This window comes from Lates calcarifer, linkage group LG15 (assembly GCF_001640805.2).
Source record: "Lates calcarifer isolate ASB-BC8 linkage group LG15, TLL_Latcal_v3, whole genome shotgun sequence".
NCBI lineage: Eukaryota > Metazoa > Chordata > Actinopteri > Centropomidae > Lates > Lates calcarifer.
This window is the reverse complement of record NC_066847.1, coordinates 9,920,330-9,941,061: the sequence shown is the minus strand read 5'-3', so window position 1 is coordinate 9,941,061 and position 20,732 is coordinate 9,920,330. Positions and strand designations below refer to the sequence as shown.

General features: G+C 37.9%; 2 protein-coding genes across 2 annotated transcripts; one reads left to right on the top strand and one right to left on the bottom strand.

Moving 5' to 3' along the window:
- Window positions 1–413: 413 nt before the first annotated feature.
- Window positions 414–17,406, top strand: cd4-1 (CD4-1 molecule). Its single transcript, XM_018672410.2, has 11 exons — window positions 414–488; window positions 9,686–9,797; window positions 13,009–13,087; window positions 13,177–13,332; window positions 13,456–13,599; window positions 13,776–14,006; window positions 14,101–14,481; window positions 15,934–16,191; window positions 16,339–16,439; window positions 16,544–16,587; window positions 16,790–17,406. The coding sequence occupies exons 3-11, from the start codon at window positions 13,030–13,032 to the stop codon at window positions 16,818–16,820; spliced, it is 1,404 nt and encodes a 467-aa protein (XP_018527926.1). The 5' UTR covers window positions 414–488; window positions 9,686–9,797; window positions 13,009–13,029; the 3' UTR covers window positions 16,821–17,406.
- Window positions 17,290–19,957, bottom strand: LOC108880737 (C-type lectin domain family 4 member E). Its single transcript, XM_018672418.2, has 5 exons — window positions 19,791–19,957; window positions 19,508–19,675; window positions 19,167–19,318; window positions 18,948–19,072; window positions 17,290–17,612 (listed from the first exon to the last, which is right to left on the bottom strand). Exons 1-5 carry the CDS (start codon window positions 19,813–19,815, stop codon window positions 17,450–17,452), a joined length of 633 nt encoding a protein of 210 aa, XP_018527934.1. The 5' UTR covers window positions 19,816–19,957; the 3' UTR covers window positions 17,290–17,449.
- Between the last annotated feature and the right edge of the window lie 775 nt (window positions 19,958–20,732).

Sequence of the window (20,732 nt, the reverse complement as noted above, 5' to 3'; positions counted from 1 at the left end):
CCATGATAGACTTTAAAGTGTACCTGCATTTGTTCCAAAGATCTGAATACCCCACAACTGGTGCAGTACAATGCAGATGCGTTGTCCTACATATAATGAAATACACAGTTAACACCTGTTTCACACAGTAACACAAGACCACTAACCGCATACATACATAGATATTCATATGTATTGTGTGAAAAAATATTGGCTGTTGTATGAAGGTTGACAAATCATGTTTTAAAAAGTACGTTTACAAAACTCCTATAATGTCTACATGGTAATCTAATCCTCATCTAGAGCATATAATCCCTTTAAACTATAACTGAGATGATGGGATCATAGTACTGTCTGACTTCCTGTGTGTGTGTGTGTGTGTGTGTGTGTGTGTGTGTGTGTGTGTGTGTGTGTGTGAGTGAGTGAGTGAGTATGAAAGAGACACCTGCAGTGCATACAGCCTACCAAATGTCAGAGCTGAACTCATCGCTGCACTGAGCACATCACATGTGAGTACTCCCAAACATACTGTATATATATATACTCAGTATTCTTCTTGGTAGAAGCCGATTTAAGGGATTTTCTTACACAGAGCAGACACATAACTCGGGGTAGAAATACGTATGTCTACAATGGCACAAATGCTCGCTACAAATACTGACAAATCTCACAGACGCTGCCGGAGATCCACTCTCGTATACAGAAACAGAGGGGCAAGGCTGTAGCACTCAAACCTGGTCTCGTCCAAGGCCACATTTTAAAAAGTCTTTGTCTTCTGCCACATGCTGATTTATTTGTCTTGGTCTTGTTGGTCTCTTCTGTGCTGGTTGTATTTTGCCCTAAAAATGATACAAAAGATGACAAATAATAACAAGAAATTATCATCCAGAATGTTTACAGTGTTATTTCTGAGTGTCTTGTAATATTTGGTTGAAAATTGCACACGAATTGGATCAAATTCAGTATTATTGAATAATTTTCTTGTTGTTTAATCACTAGCCTTAAATCATTCACCAAATGAATCAGTCTCGATCTGTGGATTTGACCCTCTGTGACCCTCCATGTTTCAGACTTAACTAATCTTTGTGTTGTACTGAGATATTTCAAAATATGGAACAACAAATGCCTAAAATAGAATTGTCTCTTCATCCGTCTCTTATAGTTTAAAGATCAAAACTTATGCAATAACGGCAGCAACATTTACCTGATTTTGCAACACTGGTGGGCTGCTGCTAATCTCTGCTAATCTTACACAAGTAGCACACAAACTAATTGTGGAGCAAAACTCTGGGAATATACAAAGCATTAATCCAGGAGGATGTAAACGTTTATGCTCTTTATGTAGCTCTTGTTAACTGTTGATGTTAGCTGTTGCTAAGGGGAACAGAATCGTGGCCTGCATACTGCCTAATATGAGAGATGATCGTTCGACCAATAATTAAATTTTTTGAAAATAATTCACTCTGGTTGAGAAGCATTTAAAAGTAATGGTCATTGACATACAAAGTTGTTCAATTTGGAAATATTACAACATATTTACAATATGTTATTTATTACAAATGATGGAAATGCTATTGTGTTACCCATACATATCATTCAGAAGAGCACAGAGTAGTTATTCACATAAATGGCTTTATGTTTCTTAGCAGCTTTAAAGAGAATGTTCGTGACCCCTTGTTTGGTTTATGTGAATGAGATCTAAACTATGTCTGAAGTAACCGTTTACAGGTTTATAGTATCGCTTACCATCTATTGAGTTTATCAGCAGTGGCTCGACTGAACAAATAGCTTTTAATGTGCATCATATGTTAATGTGGTATATACTGTTCCATAACATATATGCATGTGTTTTTGTCACAGTCCTCATATTTTCTGTAGCATACAGTGTATATAATCGTTACATATCTCAAAACACGAGGCACAGGCATAGAATACTAAAGAGCAGGGGTTTAATGCAGTTGTTTTCATCAGTTGTTACATGAGGCAGAGCTCTGCTTTTATCCAGTCAGCCACTGAGGAAAATCTATAGCTTTATGTAAAATGAATTTAGAGCCAGAACAAGTCTGCAACATGTCCTGTTTGCTTTAAACTTTCTGACTTGGGTCTGTTTTTTTTTTTTTTTTTTTTGGTCACTGTGCACGGGCTATTACGCTAGTTTTACCTCTGGGAATTAATTTATTTTATTTAAACTGTGTTTTTCACAGCAGATGCTTTAACTTGTCATAGTAAAGTACAGCACAGGTGTTACTAACGATGGCTGCGTTTCATTCAAGCGTCCCAGTAAGTCATGACAGTGAGCCAGCACGCACAATAACAAGACCCTGAAACTGAAGCAGCTGAATGGAATTAAAACATAAGTGGGTTCGTTATTTACACCTGTGCTTTTTCTTCTGTAACATGTCAAAATGTCTCCTTTAGGAAAAACCTGTTACATAACTGTATTAATTCCCAGAGGTAAAACTGAAAAAGGCCAATCTAGAGTATTTACCAAACGCTGTCATGTCTCTGGTTTGTCTGAAATTAAACAAACGAAGGATCAAGTATTCAAAGTTGTATTTCAGAAACAACTGTACACAATACTACTACTTGATAAGTAAGATAAACATGGGTAATAGTTCAGTCTGAAAGCGTCTTTCCATCTTCAGATGAGTTAAAAATGTGTTGTCTCTGAACATATCAGGCTGCATATCAGCAACCCGTGACTCACATGATTTTGCGTTTTACCTGGGCACCATAAATATGGTGAATTTTGAAATAATAACAAATCAAACATTATTCATCATGTAACAAAATGAACGATCTAACTTGGTTGTAGAAGCACATATTCTACTGCTGCCGTTGTCGGCACAGTGTGGCGCCTGCGTGTATAATATAATAAAAAGCAAACGCACCTGACATGTTCTACACAGGTGCTTTAATAGTTGAAGTTTTTCACCATGGGCAGCTCACCTCCTGTCTCTCCTCCATGTATTCACCACTTGATCTAGTCTGAATGCTCACTATTTAAGTCACGTTTGAAGCCTTACATTGAGCGGTACTGTACTGTTAATGAGGACGTGTTGTTTTGTCTGTATATTTGAATTAGCATCAGTTTGTTTAAGCTGTCTTGTGAACTAAATTAAGTTTGGGGACATATATGTACAGTGTGGTCCATATAGTATGACAGAGACACATTTTTTGTTGCTCCATACTTGAGCATGTTGGAGGTGAAATAAAAGAATAACTGTGAGGTTCAAATGTTGATGCTCTGCTTTAATTTGGAATAGTAATAGTTTTTTTAATACATGATCCCACAATTTTAGAGGCCTAAAATGTATTTGACAAATTAGAATAAGAAAAAAAAGAAAAGAAAAATAAAGTGATCATTTGATATTTGTAGTGTGCGGCTGAAGTCTGCGACTCCCAGATATCAGCAGGCATTTCTCATTTGGCGATGCTGATGCCAAAACTACACAGCAATGATCTTCTCATCTTGCTTGTTTTGGGGGATTTTTGCCTTCGGTTTGCTCAGTGGGATTTAGTTTGGATGACTGACTTGGCCAGTAAATAAAAGTCCCGTGTCTGGCCATAAAAACTCCTTGTTTGCCTGGTGTGTATGGTTAGGATCATCGTCCTGCTGCGTTGTCCTGAAATATAGACGACTATGTACAAACAAGAGCCACGATTCCTGCTCTGTTTATCCAATAACATCCCATAAAACTGGAAGTCACCACTTAAAGCTCAGTCATTGTTTTATTCAGACCCACTGTTTTACTGCCAATGTACTGCATCATAGTAAAGAATAAAAGCCATTAAATTTATTCACTTCTCCTTCTTGGAATTTAGTGGTGAGCAACAAGTCCTTTTTTCACATTTAGAAGCTCCATGTGTAGTTTTTTTTGTCTTCCTTGTAGGCAGTTGCCAAGTGTGTTTCCCTCACTCTGTTATGAAAATATATTGTCTGTGTTGCACTGGGGGTGTTTTCATATGAGAAAATAGGATTCCCTTTTCATGGCTATTACTCAGTACTCTTTTTCAGTGTTTGACACACACTCATTCAAAATGAAACTGAAATTTCTGAACCCAGTGTGTGTCCCTCCCTCTTGTATTTCCACCTGGGTTGGCATTCCATCAATGCAAAACATCAGGAACCAAATTCAGGTCAGAATTTTACTGCAAACATGCAAACATTAGTGAAACAAAACCTCAGAGACTCCTGGTGAAAATTTGTGTCATATTACGTTGAACGTCGATCAGGTGCAACAGTCAGCTGATATGTGAGTTTTCAGAGCAACAGGAGACGAGTGAACAGAACTCCAGACAGCCATCTGTGCTCGAGCTACAGGTGCAGACTGAGCCCATTATTATACATTTTACATATTTTAAACAACTGTCTTTCCACAATCCTTCACATTAAAATAGTCTGTTTATAGGTGATTTCCCATTCTGTAAACTCCCCTCATGTGCAGCTTTACTTCCACGCAGGTTTCACTTCAGTTCAGTGCAGATTCTGATGAGCAGAGACGTCAAACGCATTGAAATTCACTGCGTTCGTCTGTATGTGAATCCACTGATGTCTGATGTTTTGTGTGTTGTTGTGCGACACGGAGCATGCTCATGCAACAGTTTTCAGAGAAATCTGACAGTAAGTTCCTACTTAAAGTCATTTTTCAAGCCCTCCTTAATGTAATACTTGCGCAAGTATGTACAGTGAAAAACTGTAGTTGTCCCTCCAGTCCACACTGGCTGTGAGGAAATACCTCTCTGATGCATTTCTAATGTAGGAGACGATAGACAAAATCTACAGTCCCTCTGCTCTGTGTGAAACTACATTCTGAAGTTCTTTCTCAAGCAAATACAAGCTTCAGCAGCTGAAGTTGGCCAAATCAAGGGGGACTCTCTCAGAGTCACAGTCTTTTTAGTGCAAAATTCCCTCTTTTTGTTTCTCTGTCTGTGTTTTCTTGCTGAGCTGCAGCAGTGGGGTAGTAAAAGAAGGGGTGAATTTTGTACTACAAAGAGTGTTTGTAGAGTGAGTGTTAGCCTCTTCATTTGACTACTGAAGCCTCAGATCAGCTTCAGTAACTTCTGAATGTGTTTTTAGTGTGAAATAGGAACAATAACAGAAAAACTGTTTCAACATATGCATGCGTGTGAATGTTCTTTAAGATAGACTGAAAAATATGAACCTCTCCTTTAACAGAATCTAATGGCGGATCTGTGAATACTGTAGCTGCTAGACTGAAGCAGCAAAATTAATTTGAAAGCTTTACAGAGCGAAGTCACATCTACAAATAGTGGTTTTCAAACTTCTTCGGTGACCCAGTTTTTTCTAAACGTTCTCTTGTTTCACTTAAAGAGAAGAAGCAAAACATATTTAATGTCCAAATGCAGTTAATGGTAAAATTAAGATCTATCGCCGAACATAGACCGTATCATGTAGGAATGGAATTGAATGTGCTGCTGTGGTGTGAGATTAAAGAAACGTTTATGTACACTACAACACTAAAAACTGAATTTTGCTGTAGCATTCAGAATTGCAGAAAAGCTGACAGCGTTTCTGACAATAACATGAATGATGTGATCATGAATTATATTAATTATTTACAGGAACAGCTACACAAAATAAACGCTTCAGGGACATTTATGTAGGCGCTGTGGAACTGCACAGCAGTTTTTCCATGGTGAACCAACGTCATCATTAAACTCATTAGCTTAAACCGAATTACGACTTTACAGTGACTGTGTGCCTGTTTGTCTCTTGCTGAGCCATGATGCAGTTTTCCAGTGAAAAATTAAAAATATATCTACGCACATCAGACTGCATTTCTCAGCAATAATGCACAAGCATGGCTTGATATTACAACAACATGATTCATATTCTGTATGACGAGTTAAAATCTACATTGAGTGTAACAAAATAGAGAGAATCTACTTTTCCATTCTGATGAAATGATTATACAGCAGCCTACAAACAACACAGTAGCAGTAGAAAACTAAATAACTTACAAACCATTGATGTGTACAGACAATGGAGGTGAAGTGATGAGTGGGAGAGACTGAAAAGAAAGCAAACTTTTCTGTCCTGTTTCATAACTCTGAGGTTTCAAAGAAGCTTGAATGAAGTTCCCCGCATGATGAAACAGACAAAATGTTTTCAGTCATTGAACAGAATGTCACTTGTTTCTGATTCTCAACCTCTTTTCCACTGACATTTTGTTTATTTCTGAAACACCAGAGCAGTCACAGACACTAAAAAAATAAAAAAAAAACATTCAGTAGAAATTCGGTGCCTTCCCACCTCTGCAGGGCCTCAGACACCTTCTAGCGTTTTGGCCACCTGCCTCGCTTAAAACTCACACTACAGTCTAACTCAAAATGGTTAACGCAGAGAACATCACATTGGTGAGGGAAACCCTCTGTAGGAGAGAATGGAGGACGAGGAGAGAAGAAATACCTATGAAAAAGTGAATCACCCTTCATTCTTGCTTGTGGCCCACACTTTTTGTCTTTTTCTCTTTCAGTAATGATAAGATGTGGTACACACGCCCTCGTTAGGTGAGTGACTAATGAGGGAGTCCTCACTTTCAGGTGTTTTCCATCAAAATCACAGCTCAAAAACAGAGAGAAAACACAGAGAGAAGAAAACAGGGTTGAGTTTTGGGCCTGTTCTTTGTTACAGTTTACATCAAGATGTTCTTTGAGGAGAATAATCATTTACACAAAGCCTACAAGAGGGAGATGGTACAGTGTGGTACCTGTAACTTGTAGGTTTTGTTATAAGGAGCAAACAAAGTGCTTGTTTCATTTACGAGCTCAGAGGGAAGAGAAGCAGGTGTGAGCCCTTCATGAAGACAGTACAGAGGCAGGCAGAGAAACCTCAGAGAGACACATGAGAAGTGTGCGAGATGTTTGTTTTGTCCTTGTTGTGGTTCACGTCTCTAAACCACCTCTGTGCTGTGTCTCTACAGTTGTAGTCCCTTAACTGATTCCTGTAGCTGGCATTAGTTAGCATGGGGCAAGATGTCCTTAAGCAGATTACCTCATTGCTGGATGAAGCTTTTCTATTTTGTTTTGTTGCCTACAACTTCATGTTTCTACATGGAACAAGAAAAGAATCGACTCAAATAAACCTTAACGCCCTCAATTCATCCGTGTTTTAGATACTTAGTTCTCTCTACTTCTGACTGACTGAGGCCCACATTTCTACAAAATGTCATATTTCTCTCATAATTTTGAATATTAATGGGCAGATCTTTAAGTGGTTCATGAGTTATGTTGAAAAGAAACAAGCAAAATCAAACGCTCACTGACTGTGGCCGCCTAATCAAGTTTCATTTACATTCCTTTACCTTATCGGAAACTGTCAAGTCTTACAATCAGTTTGAAACAAGTCAGTGTTTATCATGGATTTTTCTTATCCATGTTTAGCTCCTGTAATAATACCACATCAACACAGTTGTACAGATATTGTAACATCAACAATCCCTGCAGTGGTGTGTTTTACTTTAGTGAGGATAACAATAAGCTGTTGGAGACAAACTCAGACAACAGCAGGAGCAGACGGAGATCCACAGATGTTATATTACTGTTGGTTTGAGTGCAGACGAGAGTCTACAGCAGGTTAGGAGCAGAGATAAGCATAAGCAGATGTTTAGCTCTCGCGCAGTAAGTAATAAGAGAATTACTATGTCATACAAAGTGTAATCTGAATTGTACACATGGTGTCTGACAATTGATTTTCTTCATTTCACTAAAACACATTGATGAAATGAGGAATTAAACACTGATTTTACATTGATCAAGACTTGCTTACTTGCAAGACGTGCTTAAACTTAACAGGACTGTGTAGTGGCACAAAAGCTAAACATTATTACAAAACACCATAAAATACAGGTATCAATATATATCTATAAATTCATAGAGTAGGGTCCATTGAAATGATATCATAAGAGGCAGTTTAGTGCAGGACTACATTAGTATTTTACTTACTAATAAATGTTGCCGGTCTCGGAGGTGAAACCTGCTAATTTTCCATTCAGAAGTTTGTTTGTTAAATCGCCACACTATCCTCATTTGCTAGTTTAAATCTGGCAGTTTGCGTATTATCATTGAATATACTACTGTAATTTATCAGAAAACAAGAATTAGTTTAGATGAAAACTTCACTGAGTGATATTGTTAATATCCTCCACCTGTGTGGACCGTTTGGCGCGTTTATCGTTAGCAAACTCGCACAGATCAGACTTTGATCAAACACACAGAAATCTATTGTGAATTCTAGTCAAATTCTTTTTGTTTACAAAGATTCAAACATTAGTTGCTGAATTACAAGGAACACAACACAAAATTAAGTTTGATGTGGCCAAAAAACACGTCTTTGATTTGAACATTTTACTCAATACCAGTGTGATAAGCTGTAGCTTTAATGGAGCGCTGTAACAAGCAGCTACTGATTATATATGTGAGATTATTAAGCAATGAGGGAAAATAAATGACTTAATTTTAAAGCTCTACAAGTGGGAATTTAAGAAAGATATTGTGGATGTTTTTGTCTATATGTATGCTTCTTATGTTGTTTTAGTATCTAAACATACAGAAGAGGAGCCTGTCAGCTGTCTTGAAAAGAGAGCGTTTCTTTTGAATTGTATTTTTTTCTTTGTCAGGCATGTCACAAACTGTCCCTTCAGACTTTATACAACATCAATATTCATTTATCTTGTCTCGAACTTTTAGACTACAAAATACAGTGATGTGCGTAGCTCCCAGTGTTCACACAGCAGCGTCTGCTTGCTTCCTAGAAGACATTTAAACATGTACAAAACAGAAAAATGAACTAAGCTAACATGAATGATGTTGATTTTCCTGAAAGAAACAAAGTCTGGAGCGATAGTAAGTCAGTGGGTAAAGACATACACAGAGACTGGTCATGGAGATGTGAGACGATCATATAGAGAGAGGATCATATGCGTCAATAGTTGTATCTTTAAAATTTGAAGTCTCCCAATATATTGATTCACCATGATCCTATATCTCTCTCTACAGCTGTCCCAGTGAGGCGATTTCCCCCAAAACAATTTCTTTTTCCCCCGCACTAAGAACTTAATCTTGGTGTTTGTTTTTTAGAAAACGTTACATTCTTAATTTGCATTTATCAGCTGCATTTGTGAAGATTGACCCAGCAGTTCATGGCTTGAATTCTGATACACTAATTATGAATCTAAATCAGTACAACCAGTACAAACCAGGGGAAAATCAACCGAGCACTTATTATAAATTAGGACATAAGCCGACCGTGTACTATTTAGAATGTGCTAAAGATAGATAATGAGTCCAGTGGGACTCTTCTGAAATTTTGTGATGTAGTCTTATCAGGCAGCAACTAAAATAACAATTGTAGCCAATTAAGTTGAGTTGTTCATTTGTGTACTGGACAGATTAAAAATTAAAAACATAGACGTAGAAAAATCAAAAATGCATTTTAATTCACTGATTAAATTATCGCACCATTACACTGCCCGACTGATGGGTTTTCTTTTTGTTTCATCTAATTTTGCAATGCAGCATAGGATATACATTTCTGTTCTAAACAACACGTTAAGCGATAAACAGTTTTAAGATAATAAAGAAAAGTTTAGTGAGGAGATCTCGCCCTCTTCCTCTGTAACAACCAATCAAAGGTCATTATTCTGACTTAGGGTTTGATCAACAACTCTGTGTTTTTTTCCAGACCAATCGTTGGCGAGGGAGGTGCAACGGCACATAAAAAGGTTCGTTTGATAAATATTCAGCATTTCCTCCTGACTCCAGATCACTGAACACAGAGGGACATTTCAGCAGTTGTAAGTATAATGCCATTTTTTCGTTGTTAAATTCTTACTAGATATACATATACTTCACATTTTACAAACAACTACTGCTGTACACACCAAATATCAGTGTCAAATGTTTCTCCTGTAATTTCGAATCATAAACCTGTGAGACGTCAGCAGGCCCAGTGGGGCCGAATTGTCATAGTGAGTTTTACATGTTCCTCTAATTACAGCTACAATGTGGGAATCAACAGCACGTACTGTTCCCTTGAATAAAACTGAAGAAATACTAAAACGTTAACATGAAAATCATAAACAATAAACATCATAAAAATTGATTTTTATAAAATTGTCAATACATAACAAATCATTTTTGAAACGTCTTGTTGTATTTGTCACATTCTTAAATATTTAAACATTGGGCAGCTGCCCGGTGCTAAATGGACTACGGCTATGAACACAATTTACATATGAGAATAAAATAAAAGAGAACATTTATTTCGTATGGACCTTTAAATACAATATGACAATCTCACCAAAATACAATATTGAGATATTATTAACATTAATTTGTGCATCTGTTGATTTTTCAGCGTAGATATAGTTGGAACAATGAACAACTTATTTCTCATATTTTTGTTTTCTCTAAAAGAGTATAGTTGGTGCAACAATTTAAATTCCTGTGCAAACTGCTTACAACGTAAATTATTTCAATGTGTAATTTACTTAGGAATACATTTTTAAAAGTAAGATGACATTAAATTCAGTCCAGGTGCAGCCTAAAGCTAGACTTAAACCAGACATACTTCGGTCAAATTATACTGTAATCCTAATAATTCTTCTCATGTGTTTTTCTTTTTCTTTTTCTGCTCTCTCTCCTCCCCTCACTCACTTCTCCACCATGTTTGGCCCTCACACTCTTCTACCCCTCCCCCTCTGCTTGTTGTCGAAGCTCCATCCTGACAACAGATATGATCGTCTAACCTGGTTTCTCGGTTATAGTTCCACAGGTGTGATAACTTTGAATGTCGGTTTATCATCAGTTTCACTCTGTCTCTGGTCTCCACTCTTATTTTTTTCTCTTACAAACTCTCATCTCAGTTATAATAAATAATGCAACGTTATTTATTTTCTATCAAATCCCATTTGACAGTTTGAAATATATATCATATTCAAGTGTTTACACTCCTTGACCTTATAGAGGTATATTTGAAACATAAACAATTTGTCCCTGACGCTCAAGATTTTAATGTTTAATGTTGCTTTTCTAGAAGCACTGACATGAGTTATGCAGTGGACAAAAGTTTTTGGTTTTAGGATTTTTTTTTCCGTACATGCCAAGTAGGTATCTTAACTGTCTTATATTTTAAATGTGAGGCCCCAGACAGATGATTATAACATTTTAAAGCCACAAGCATAGTTTTAAAAATTACTTTGTGACCTTAATAAATTTGAAATATTCATCCGCACACTTTACCAGTGAGGGCTTTAACTCATTTTCTCAGGACACTGCGTATCGTTGCTGAACAGATTTTGTCTTTAATGGTGAGACAGAGATTTTATGTGCTTATTGGACAGCTGACAGTAGGGAGACGACAGGAAATAAGGGGACATGAGGAGTGACATGTAACAAAGGTGGACACAAATCAGAGGCTCTGCATTCATGGTTGACCCCGTAACTTCTCCGCCACCAGGGTGTCCCAGCTTTAATATTTTTAAACCGCAGAAATATTTGTCAGAACCTTGGACAAGCCTTTGTGGATACATTTTGTTTTACAGCTTCACAGACTCATGACGACTATTTTCCTGTTTTTGTCAGTTTATATATTTGTTTGTTATTTCTGGTCATTTTAGACCAGAAACTCTTTAAGAACCAGAAGACAACACTCATTGTGTCTCTTCATCTATTTGTACAGTGTAATGGATTGAATCTTGACTGCAACATTAATAACCAGTGTTCTGCACCAGTTACTACGTAAAATTTTATTTTATCATCTTGATGTAACATAAGATCTGCACAAATAGTTCTCTAATCAAGTCCCTTGCAATCGCCTTCAGTCTACATCACGACTCAAGTTTAGAAGTCCTCATTTTTTCTTTAATACAAATGAAATGATCCCCAAGTGTATAAATAGTGCAAAGATATAGTTGGACTTTCAAAATGTCAAACTTTAATTTTGAATTTTAATTTTTATGAGTTATTTTGATTGTAGGGGGAAATACATCAATTTTGAGGATTTATATATATATATATATATATATATAGAGAGAGAGAGAGATAGATATATAGATATATTACCTGTATTCTTTCTTTTAAAGGGTCGAATCACTATATAAGCAGCAGCAAGTCTTTGAAAAGATTTGTTGTGCACAATCACGACATATTCTATACACCATAGAGAAAAAAAGGAGGGGGGGGGCAGAGAGATAAGGGAGGGAGAGAAAAAGAGAAACATCTACCTTAAACCACAGTCTAGGTGTGCTGCTGGTGCTGTGGTCTCTTTTTTTGCCTTTTCAAGCGTGGAGAGATCCGTCTTTCGTGGAACAGGGGAGGAAGAGAGGGGGTGTGAGAGGCAGAGGGGGAGTTGAGGAGGGGACGACTGGGATAAGAATCTGCACTTAACTAAATCAAGGCCCACCACAACCCAGCGTACGCTCCGTGTCTCTTCCCTCCGACATTTGTCTGTTTTTTTTCATCCAAAGCCCACCACAGGCCGCCTACTCTCAACTCTCTGAACTCTTCAGCTTTTATCTTCTCAAATCTCTCTAAATCTGAGACCACCGCAGACCCCTCTTTGCTTCCTGCTGAATGGTTTCACTCTGCAGCAAAATTTTACATGCATATAAAATGATATGATAAAATACAAGTGTCTCTACAGCAGTAGAACTGTAACAATCTGTGCAGGTGTACCTAATAAAATGGCAAATTTTGGTAATGCGTTTACGTCTATGTTACTCAGATCCTTTCTTAGGAAACACAATCTTAATCCATCTATAACAACTGATTTTTGGCACAGGTCCACCTTTTATTCCCGTACATGCTCCTAGTCGGCCAAAATATACATCAACATGGTGTGAAATGAATTGCTATGCAGATGACACACTACTGTATTTATGTTCATCTCCAATGACCCCATCACTATATAAGTCAGTGAACAGACTTAAGCTTGTATGAAATTCAGCTGCCAGAATCTAAACCAGAACAATCAAAAGAAAAATAACTAAAATAACTGTTTTTCAGACTTGTGTTTTTCAGACCAGGATGAAGAATTTAATTCAGTCTGTCCTCATTCTTATCTCTGTACTCATCGCAGCAAAAGGTAAGATGTACTGATTGCAGATTATTCACTTATTTTAAGGACATTTTGGCTTTGCACATCAACACATGACATCCTTCTCACTCTCTTAGGTGCTGAAGAGGTGATTTATGCTCAGGTGGGAGAGAGGGTTATCCTAAAGCCTCCAGCAGTAGATAAATATAAATATATGTACTGGAGGTTTGGTAGTCCACAGGGCATTCAGCTTGCCTGGCGCAATTACCTCAGTGGAAATGGGATTGATAAAGGTAAACAATGCACTGAGCTAATTCACAGATATAATTACTTTTTACCTACTTTTTGACACAGGACTCTACATTGCAAATAAAGGTACTTCTGACGATAACCATCATTTCATTTTTGCCTTGCAGAAGAAAATAAGTTTGCCTGGTCTGGCAGCTCACTGGTCATCAGCAACATTGAACAAAACAACTTTGGCACATATTATTGTGTAACGTCTGATCCACCTTCTGACAATCTTGCCGCCAAACAAGTCAAACTAGTCAAACTCAATGGTAAGAGTAAAAATAAGGTGACGTGTTCACTTAAGTCATGCCACATCCACCTAGATAGATTTGAACACATTTTATATTTGTCTAGCAATGTTTACTTGACTGAAATGTACAGCAAATAATTTTGATAACAATTTTAATAATTTTGTTTTCTTTACCTTATTTAATTTCTGTGCTAGTGACAAACCCATCCTCTCCTCTGCTGCCTGGGGAATCTCTGTCACTGGCCTGCAGCGTAGAGGATTCTCAGGGTGACCAGAAGCCCAACATATACTGGCAGACTCCTAATGGACAGAAAATTAAAAACATCCTAGTCAAGCATGTCACAAGCCAACATAATGGCAAGTGGACCTGTGTTGTGAAAAATGGTGAAAATGAAAAACACACCCAGATTTCTGTCAAAGTTTTGGGTGAGTTACTATGTATGCACAAGTATGTGTTTGTTTTACAACAGTTTACCCTCATCCTGAAGATACCATTATTCCTCTTTTCCTCTTTATTTAGACCTCTCCCCAGCTTTTTCATCCACTCAGTATACGTCTAATTCCTCGCGTATCACCATCCCCTGTTCCTTTGCTCCTGATATCACCTGGGAACACTTCAAAGCTAAGGACATCCAAGAGGTTTACTGGCAGTTCTCCCCTAAAATACCCTCAGGTGTTATTTCTGGTGGTCCACAGAGGCTCTTCACCCTCTCTCTGCAAGATTCAATGAAGTGGAATGTAAACCAGCACACAGACCTGAAAACACAAGATCCCAAAAAAGGAGATCTGTCTTTGACCAGGAAACTAGGCAAAGAAGAAGACAGAGGAGATTACGAGTGCATCATGAAATTTAAAGGTGGAAAAATTCTGAACCGGACTGTACGTGTAGAGGTGTTGCAAAGTAAGTCAAAACAAATCGTTTGGTACAAACTCAACTCTGTGTTACACCAACATCTGTCATATTAAATTTTTGTTAGCTTGTTCTTTAGTTATCACAGTGTCCTCATTTATCTTTTTGATGCCCTGTTTCTTTGCTTCACCCTAATTGTTATTCATAATAAGTTGAAGACAGTCGTTTGTTTGCCACCTCCCTGCTTCTGCTCTCTTGCAAGTGTTTTCATCTCTCTGCTGCAGAGTTTATTTGAAAGTGTCCCTGGTGTGACATGTGTCTAATTCAGTGGCTAATACACTTGTCTGGCTCCACTTGTTTTAATAGGGTATAACGAGCTCTCCCTCTGCCAGCAGAGCACGATAACACAGTGAATTTTAATTGGACTATGTGTTCTGAGCATTCAAGATGTAGAACTAAGATTTTTCATATTTACCTGAACTATTATTATGAAGTCCACAAACCTACAGCTGTTTTTGTGGTCAACTTTTCCCCCGGGTATCACCCCTCCAAACCAAATTAAATTTGACGGTTGATTTTTGAAATACAAGTGAATTGAAAGTCAGTTAAAGATTGGTTTGTTTAATGGTGTAGCTAGTTGAACAAATTAAAACCACTGTGAAACATTGCGTCCTAAGTTTTAGACCACAATTTTAAACTGGTTTTAAGTTACTGATAGGTGAGTAAAAGTTTAAAGTTATAAATAGTTGTTATGTGTTTACTTTGTGTTAGTTTGTAGTTAGGTGTTAAAAATACAAAGAATCATATGACATGGTCACCCTGGCCCTGGTGTATTGGGTGTCAGAGAAAGAGGTTGTTAAAAATTTTGGCTTTAAAATTTTTATTGATTTCATTTATTACATACCTGACAACCAGTCCTGTTTCTAACTAAATAAGCTAACTTTGAGCTAAATTTTATACAAAATGCTAAAGTGGTTGATCACTCATCGAGTGGGATCCCAAATGGCACGTACTGATGTCTGAATTGTGCCTGCATAACTTTTTTAGGGCTGCAGCTTACAATTGCTTCATTATCAATAAATTATTTATTTTCTCAGCTGCTCGATAAATCTTTTCGTTTATGAGATGTTGGAAGATAGTGAGGAATGCTCTCTAGTGCCTAAATATACTTTATATTTTATTATTACTTAAGTCTAAGACAGTAAGCAAGCATTCACATTAGGGGATTTGAAGCCCGCAAAAAATATTTTAAAAAATAAATTGGGTGATTAATCAACTATCAAAATAATTCCAGACTGGTTTTCTCTCAGTCAGCTAATTGATTGGTTGACTAATTGTTTCAGCTGTAATTTTCTTTCTTTGTTCTTTCTTTCTTTCTTTCAAATAATAAATTTAGAAGATGACAGCTTAAAATTGTTTTCCTATGTATTCCCTATTCATTGCAACAAAAAAGTCTTTATTTCATTGCTATTTCTTTCTTCTCATCTTCTCTTCTGTCTCCAGTCATCTCCTCCCCACGACCAGAGTTAATTTCTGGCCAGCCGCTCAACCTGACTTGCAGCACTGGCAATCAGCTGCCATCTGACGTCCAACTGAAATGGTCCCCACCTAAACAATCGTCCCTGTCACCTCCGATACCTGACCCCCACCCTGCCAAACTCACCATCCCGCAAGTGCACACAGGAGATGAAGGAGAGTGGGAGTGTACGCTGTGGCAGGGCAGTAAGCAGCTGACGTCAGCTGTGATAACGCTGAAAATCGGTGAGCACAGGAAGTGAGAGGAGAGCAGGAAATATGACAGGGGCATGACCTTGTGGCCACAATCTTTTACGACAGAAACTTGGTTTTACATGATGTGTTCTCTGTACTGTATACTGTTTGAAGACTGTCTTTCTCTGTTGTATGCAGAACCCAAACTGAGTGTGTGGATGCTGGTAATCATATGCAGTGCTGCTGTTGTTGTAATCCTCATCCTCATCCTCATTTTCATCTTCTACCGACGCAGACAAGTACAGTTCCTATATTTCTTTCTGTTAGATCACAATGAGGCCTTAGTATGACATTAAAAGTTAACTTTCTCTCTCTCTGTCTGTCTCTTTGTGGCTGATATTAGCGGAAGATGAGACACCTCAGGCATCGACTGTGCCAATGCAAAAAGTACGTACAAACCATTTCCTGGACTGATGAAACGGCTCTAAACGCACATTTACATTCACACCCATCAGTACTGAAACACTTTTATCCATAAGGTTTTTTATGATGATACACACACACTAATAAAATAAACTACATTTAGCTTTTTGTAGCTCTGTGTCTCTTTCCGTAATTCAAATAGAAACTTGTGACTTTTTTGTTTCAGCCCCAAGCCCAAAGGATTTTACAGAACATAATATCTTCCAGAAAGACATTTTCAAGAGGACATGGCACCCGATTGAATTTCTGTCCAGATAAGATGGATTTTTCTGTCATATCTACTTAACTGTGAACTTCTGTTCACAGTCAGATGAAGGTTTGAAAGTTTAAAACAAAGTTCAATCATTGTTGAAATGTCAGGTAAGGCTCTGTTATCACAAAAATGTATTTTACAGTTGTATATATCAGCCTGTTTGGATTGTTTTTATATGTGTAATGCCAGGTACTTTTTGTTTCACATAACTGCTTTATGAAACTAAAATTCCATTTAATCATATTACTGTTTGTGATTATTATTGTCTGTAACTCTTTATGTTGTACTTGATTGATTGAAGTTTTTGTACACTGATTGCCATGTCATGTATATTTTTATGAGGCTCTCTAATATTGCATTGAAAGGCTTGGTTACTTGCTTATATAAATATTTATATGATATACAGACGCATATTATTTGTGCACAAATGACAATGCTTTATTACTTAAAATAAAAACAGGATCCTTTGACAGAATTATGTAAAGATGTACCATGAAGAGTTTCAATAAAGCATCAGTATTTTTCATAAATGTCTGGCGGTCCTGCAGTTGTCTGATGGGGAGGAGGGGTGGCTCACTCAAACGGGGTGGCGTCCATCTGACAGATTCGGGGATACATGAAGGAACAGGGAACGTCGAACCAGGTCTCAGTGGTGCTGTCCACCACCACGCAGTCCTCTCCCTCCTTCCCGCCGGACAGGTGGTTGTCTGGCTCCTTTGCTTGCATGTCCCAAAATCTTCACAATGGGAAAAATGAAGTTTAGATCATTAACTGTAACTGAAATGGCACTTGTCCATCTGTCTGGAGCATCTGTGCTTCTCCTGACGTTTGTGCACAATAAACTGGAAGTATTTCAGTAGTTGTCTCATTAGGGGGCATGTGTTATCAGTGTGCAGTTTGCAGGGATAATGCCTGACTTGGGTCTGTGCTGTTTCTGGATATGCTAACTTGACTATTGATTATGATCCTTACAATATACTGTACATATTGTGAGTTGAGTAGTCTGCACACATTTCCACCAGATTGCGTATGAGTAACATGCCAATTATCTTAAGTCATTTTGTGTGTTACCATTGCACACTTTTGTCATCATTTCTCTACCTACTAACCCTAACTAAAAATACTGTAAAATAACACACAGAGAGCTTAAAATGCATAGACATGATATGCTAAATGTCCCGAAAGTGGCTTCCTACTGAAATGCAATACCATGGGATCAGTTTAAAATATTGTACAGTTATTCATCGTCATTCATCCCAGAGGATGAATTCTAGTCATCTTTCCTCTAGCATTGCCACAAGGTTTTAAGTGAAATGCCTCAATTTTTACTGGATGGATTGTTCTAATGTGAATGGTGATCACTGCGATTTAATATTCAGCGCCATCATCAGGTCAAAATATTTTTAGTGCAAAGCTGTTCTTTGAACGCAGTGCCAGTTAGCAAATGTGCAACCACTGTCGTTGATATTTAGCTGAAAGCACCACTGTGTCCTTGGATGCTTGTTCAGAGTATTGTTGACAAGCAGAAGGCGTATTGACAGCGGCCAGTCCGTGTCAGAAACACCTGAGGCCTGCATGTGTAAACACACACTGACAAGAATAAGCTCCACAGACACCTGTGCTTTACAGTGCATCTGCTCAACAAGGTCAACTCACACATTAATATTCTCTACGGCCTTGGCAAAACTCAGTGAACCTGTCTTGGATGTATTTGTATTGTTTTTAATCCTCATTGGTTGAATGTCTTATCTTTCCAAAATAGTAATACTAATCCTTTATTGTAATTCTATCCTCTTCCATGTGAAAGGATAGAATAAAATGTGAAAGCACAAAATAAATCTTGTGTGGGTGTCACACTGTATGCCATCTTTACAGTATGTGAGACCTAAATAAAAGACATGATGGACTATAGTTGAAGTCTTTAATACCAATATAAGTCCATAAATCCTATGTATAGCTCTCTAGATAAGCAGGTTTTGCAGCTGCTTCCAGTATTTTAGTCATTAAACCATCACTGGGATGCTTGTTAATGCAGGGACAGTATTTTGAATTCTGGTCATTTCATACATACGCGACTTTAAGCGTTGAGTTGTCCACCCATTTCCAGTGTCCTTCATTCTCAATGTCAGTTAGTCCAATCCAGTAGTTTTTAAAAACTGCTTCTCCGATCCTTCTGTTTTCTCTTCTCACAGCATCCTAAAAATGTGTTGCAGCCAAATTCATAGCCCATTGTGAATTAACAAATAAAATACAATGGAGAAAAAACATGAAACAATACAAAGAAACTTACAAGCTCTTCTCTGTTGGTCAAGATGGCAAGATGTCCGCCTGAGTCTGTGCAATTTTTTTGACTGTTAGCCCAGTCCATCTTGTCAGACCTGAGGATGAAGCACTGATTCTCTACTTGAAACCACCCTTCAGGACACTCGCTGCATCTCACCGCTGTGAAAAAAGAGAGGTGGGCACAGAAAAAAAGAGAAAACATCACACTCCCTCAAAATAAAAGAAGGAAATCAAGTTAACAGATTACAGAAAGATGCAGAGCACGTGTAGGATTGCAGAGCAACGTATGCAAACAAATGATGGATTATTGTGCATCTACTAGAGCCTAGAGGGAAGAAAGTGTAGTACCTGGAGCTGAGCAGTTGGCTGCCACTTCGGAATACTGGTTACACAGCTTTTTGTAGAGATTCTTCATAAAATGTAGTCTCAGCTTTACATGGGCCAGCTCTTCCTCTATAGTTTCTGAATAGGCTTCAGAGACCAGCAGGCCCACGAGGACACAGAGCACGATGTGTCCTGATTAGACATTTAGATATTAGAGGGCAAACATGCAGATATAACATTAGCGCACATGCAAACACACACACATACACAGATATTACTTATGCATGGTGTATGAGGTGGGTCTTACCTTTGATTTTGATGAGGTTCATCATGGCTGTCAGGCTGCAGGATATCACCAACTTTGGCCTCTCCTCCCTCTGCCCTCTGGGTGTTTTATAGTGGAGCGTGTACTAAGAGAAGGTACTGGAAAGTACAGATTGCACAAATCTACCAGACAGATTGGACAGCTCATGATCATCAAAGCATGTAAACTCAGATGGAGCAATGTCTGGTAGCCAAACCACTGATGACCTGCCATATCAACAAACATTGCCAGATATACAAACATTTGATTCGATTTGAGTTCTGGCATGCAGGTTGTGGGTTATTTGCTGGTACATGAGCAAAGTTTCTTGCTGTCCTATACTTTTTTCTCCAGATTGGCAAAGATGGAAGCCTAAAAAGCATGACTCAGCTGTGTTCGATACAGTGTGTGCATGCATCTGTGCATGTGATGAAAGTTATTTGTATTCTCTTCATTAGTAGGGCAGCTGCAACGATATCACATCTACACCACACAGACACACCAGATGCCCACTCTGTTGCTCCAAAACACTGTCAACCTTTTTTTTTTCCTTTTGGTACCTGTCCAATTTATTAATTTTTTTCTTGGCACCTTATTCCCACAGCCTTAGTCAGCTCTTGTACTTCATGTGGTTTTGTTATTCAAACCAAACTAATTAAAGCAGAGGAGGAGTGTTTAGTGTTCATCTCTGAAAACATTTCAGCAAGCTACAATTTGTGGTTGCACATGACCACAAATTTTTATGGTCTGAACTTCTGTGCTTACTCAGAGCTTGGCCCTTCTTTCTTAAAACACACACACACTCCCTTCTGCTTTCCCATCACAACGTTGTCACAGCTCCAGTTTTATTTATTTTATTTTAATGGCAGGAAATTGAATTACTTGTTTTTTCCCCACTTATTCCTGAAAACTTTTCCTGAGTCATATTCCTACATAATATCATGT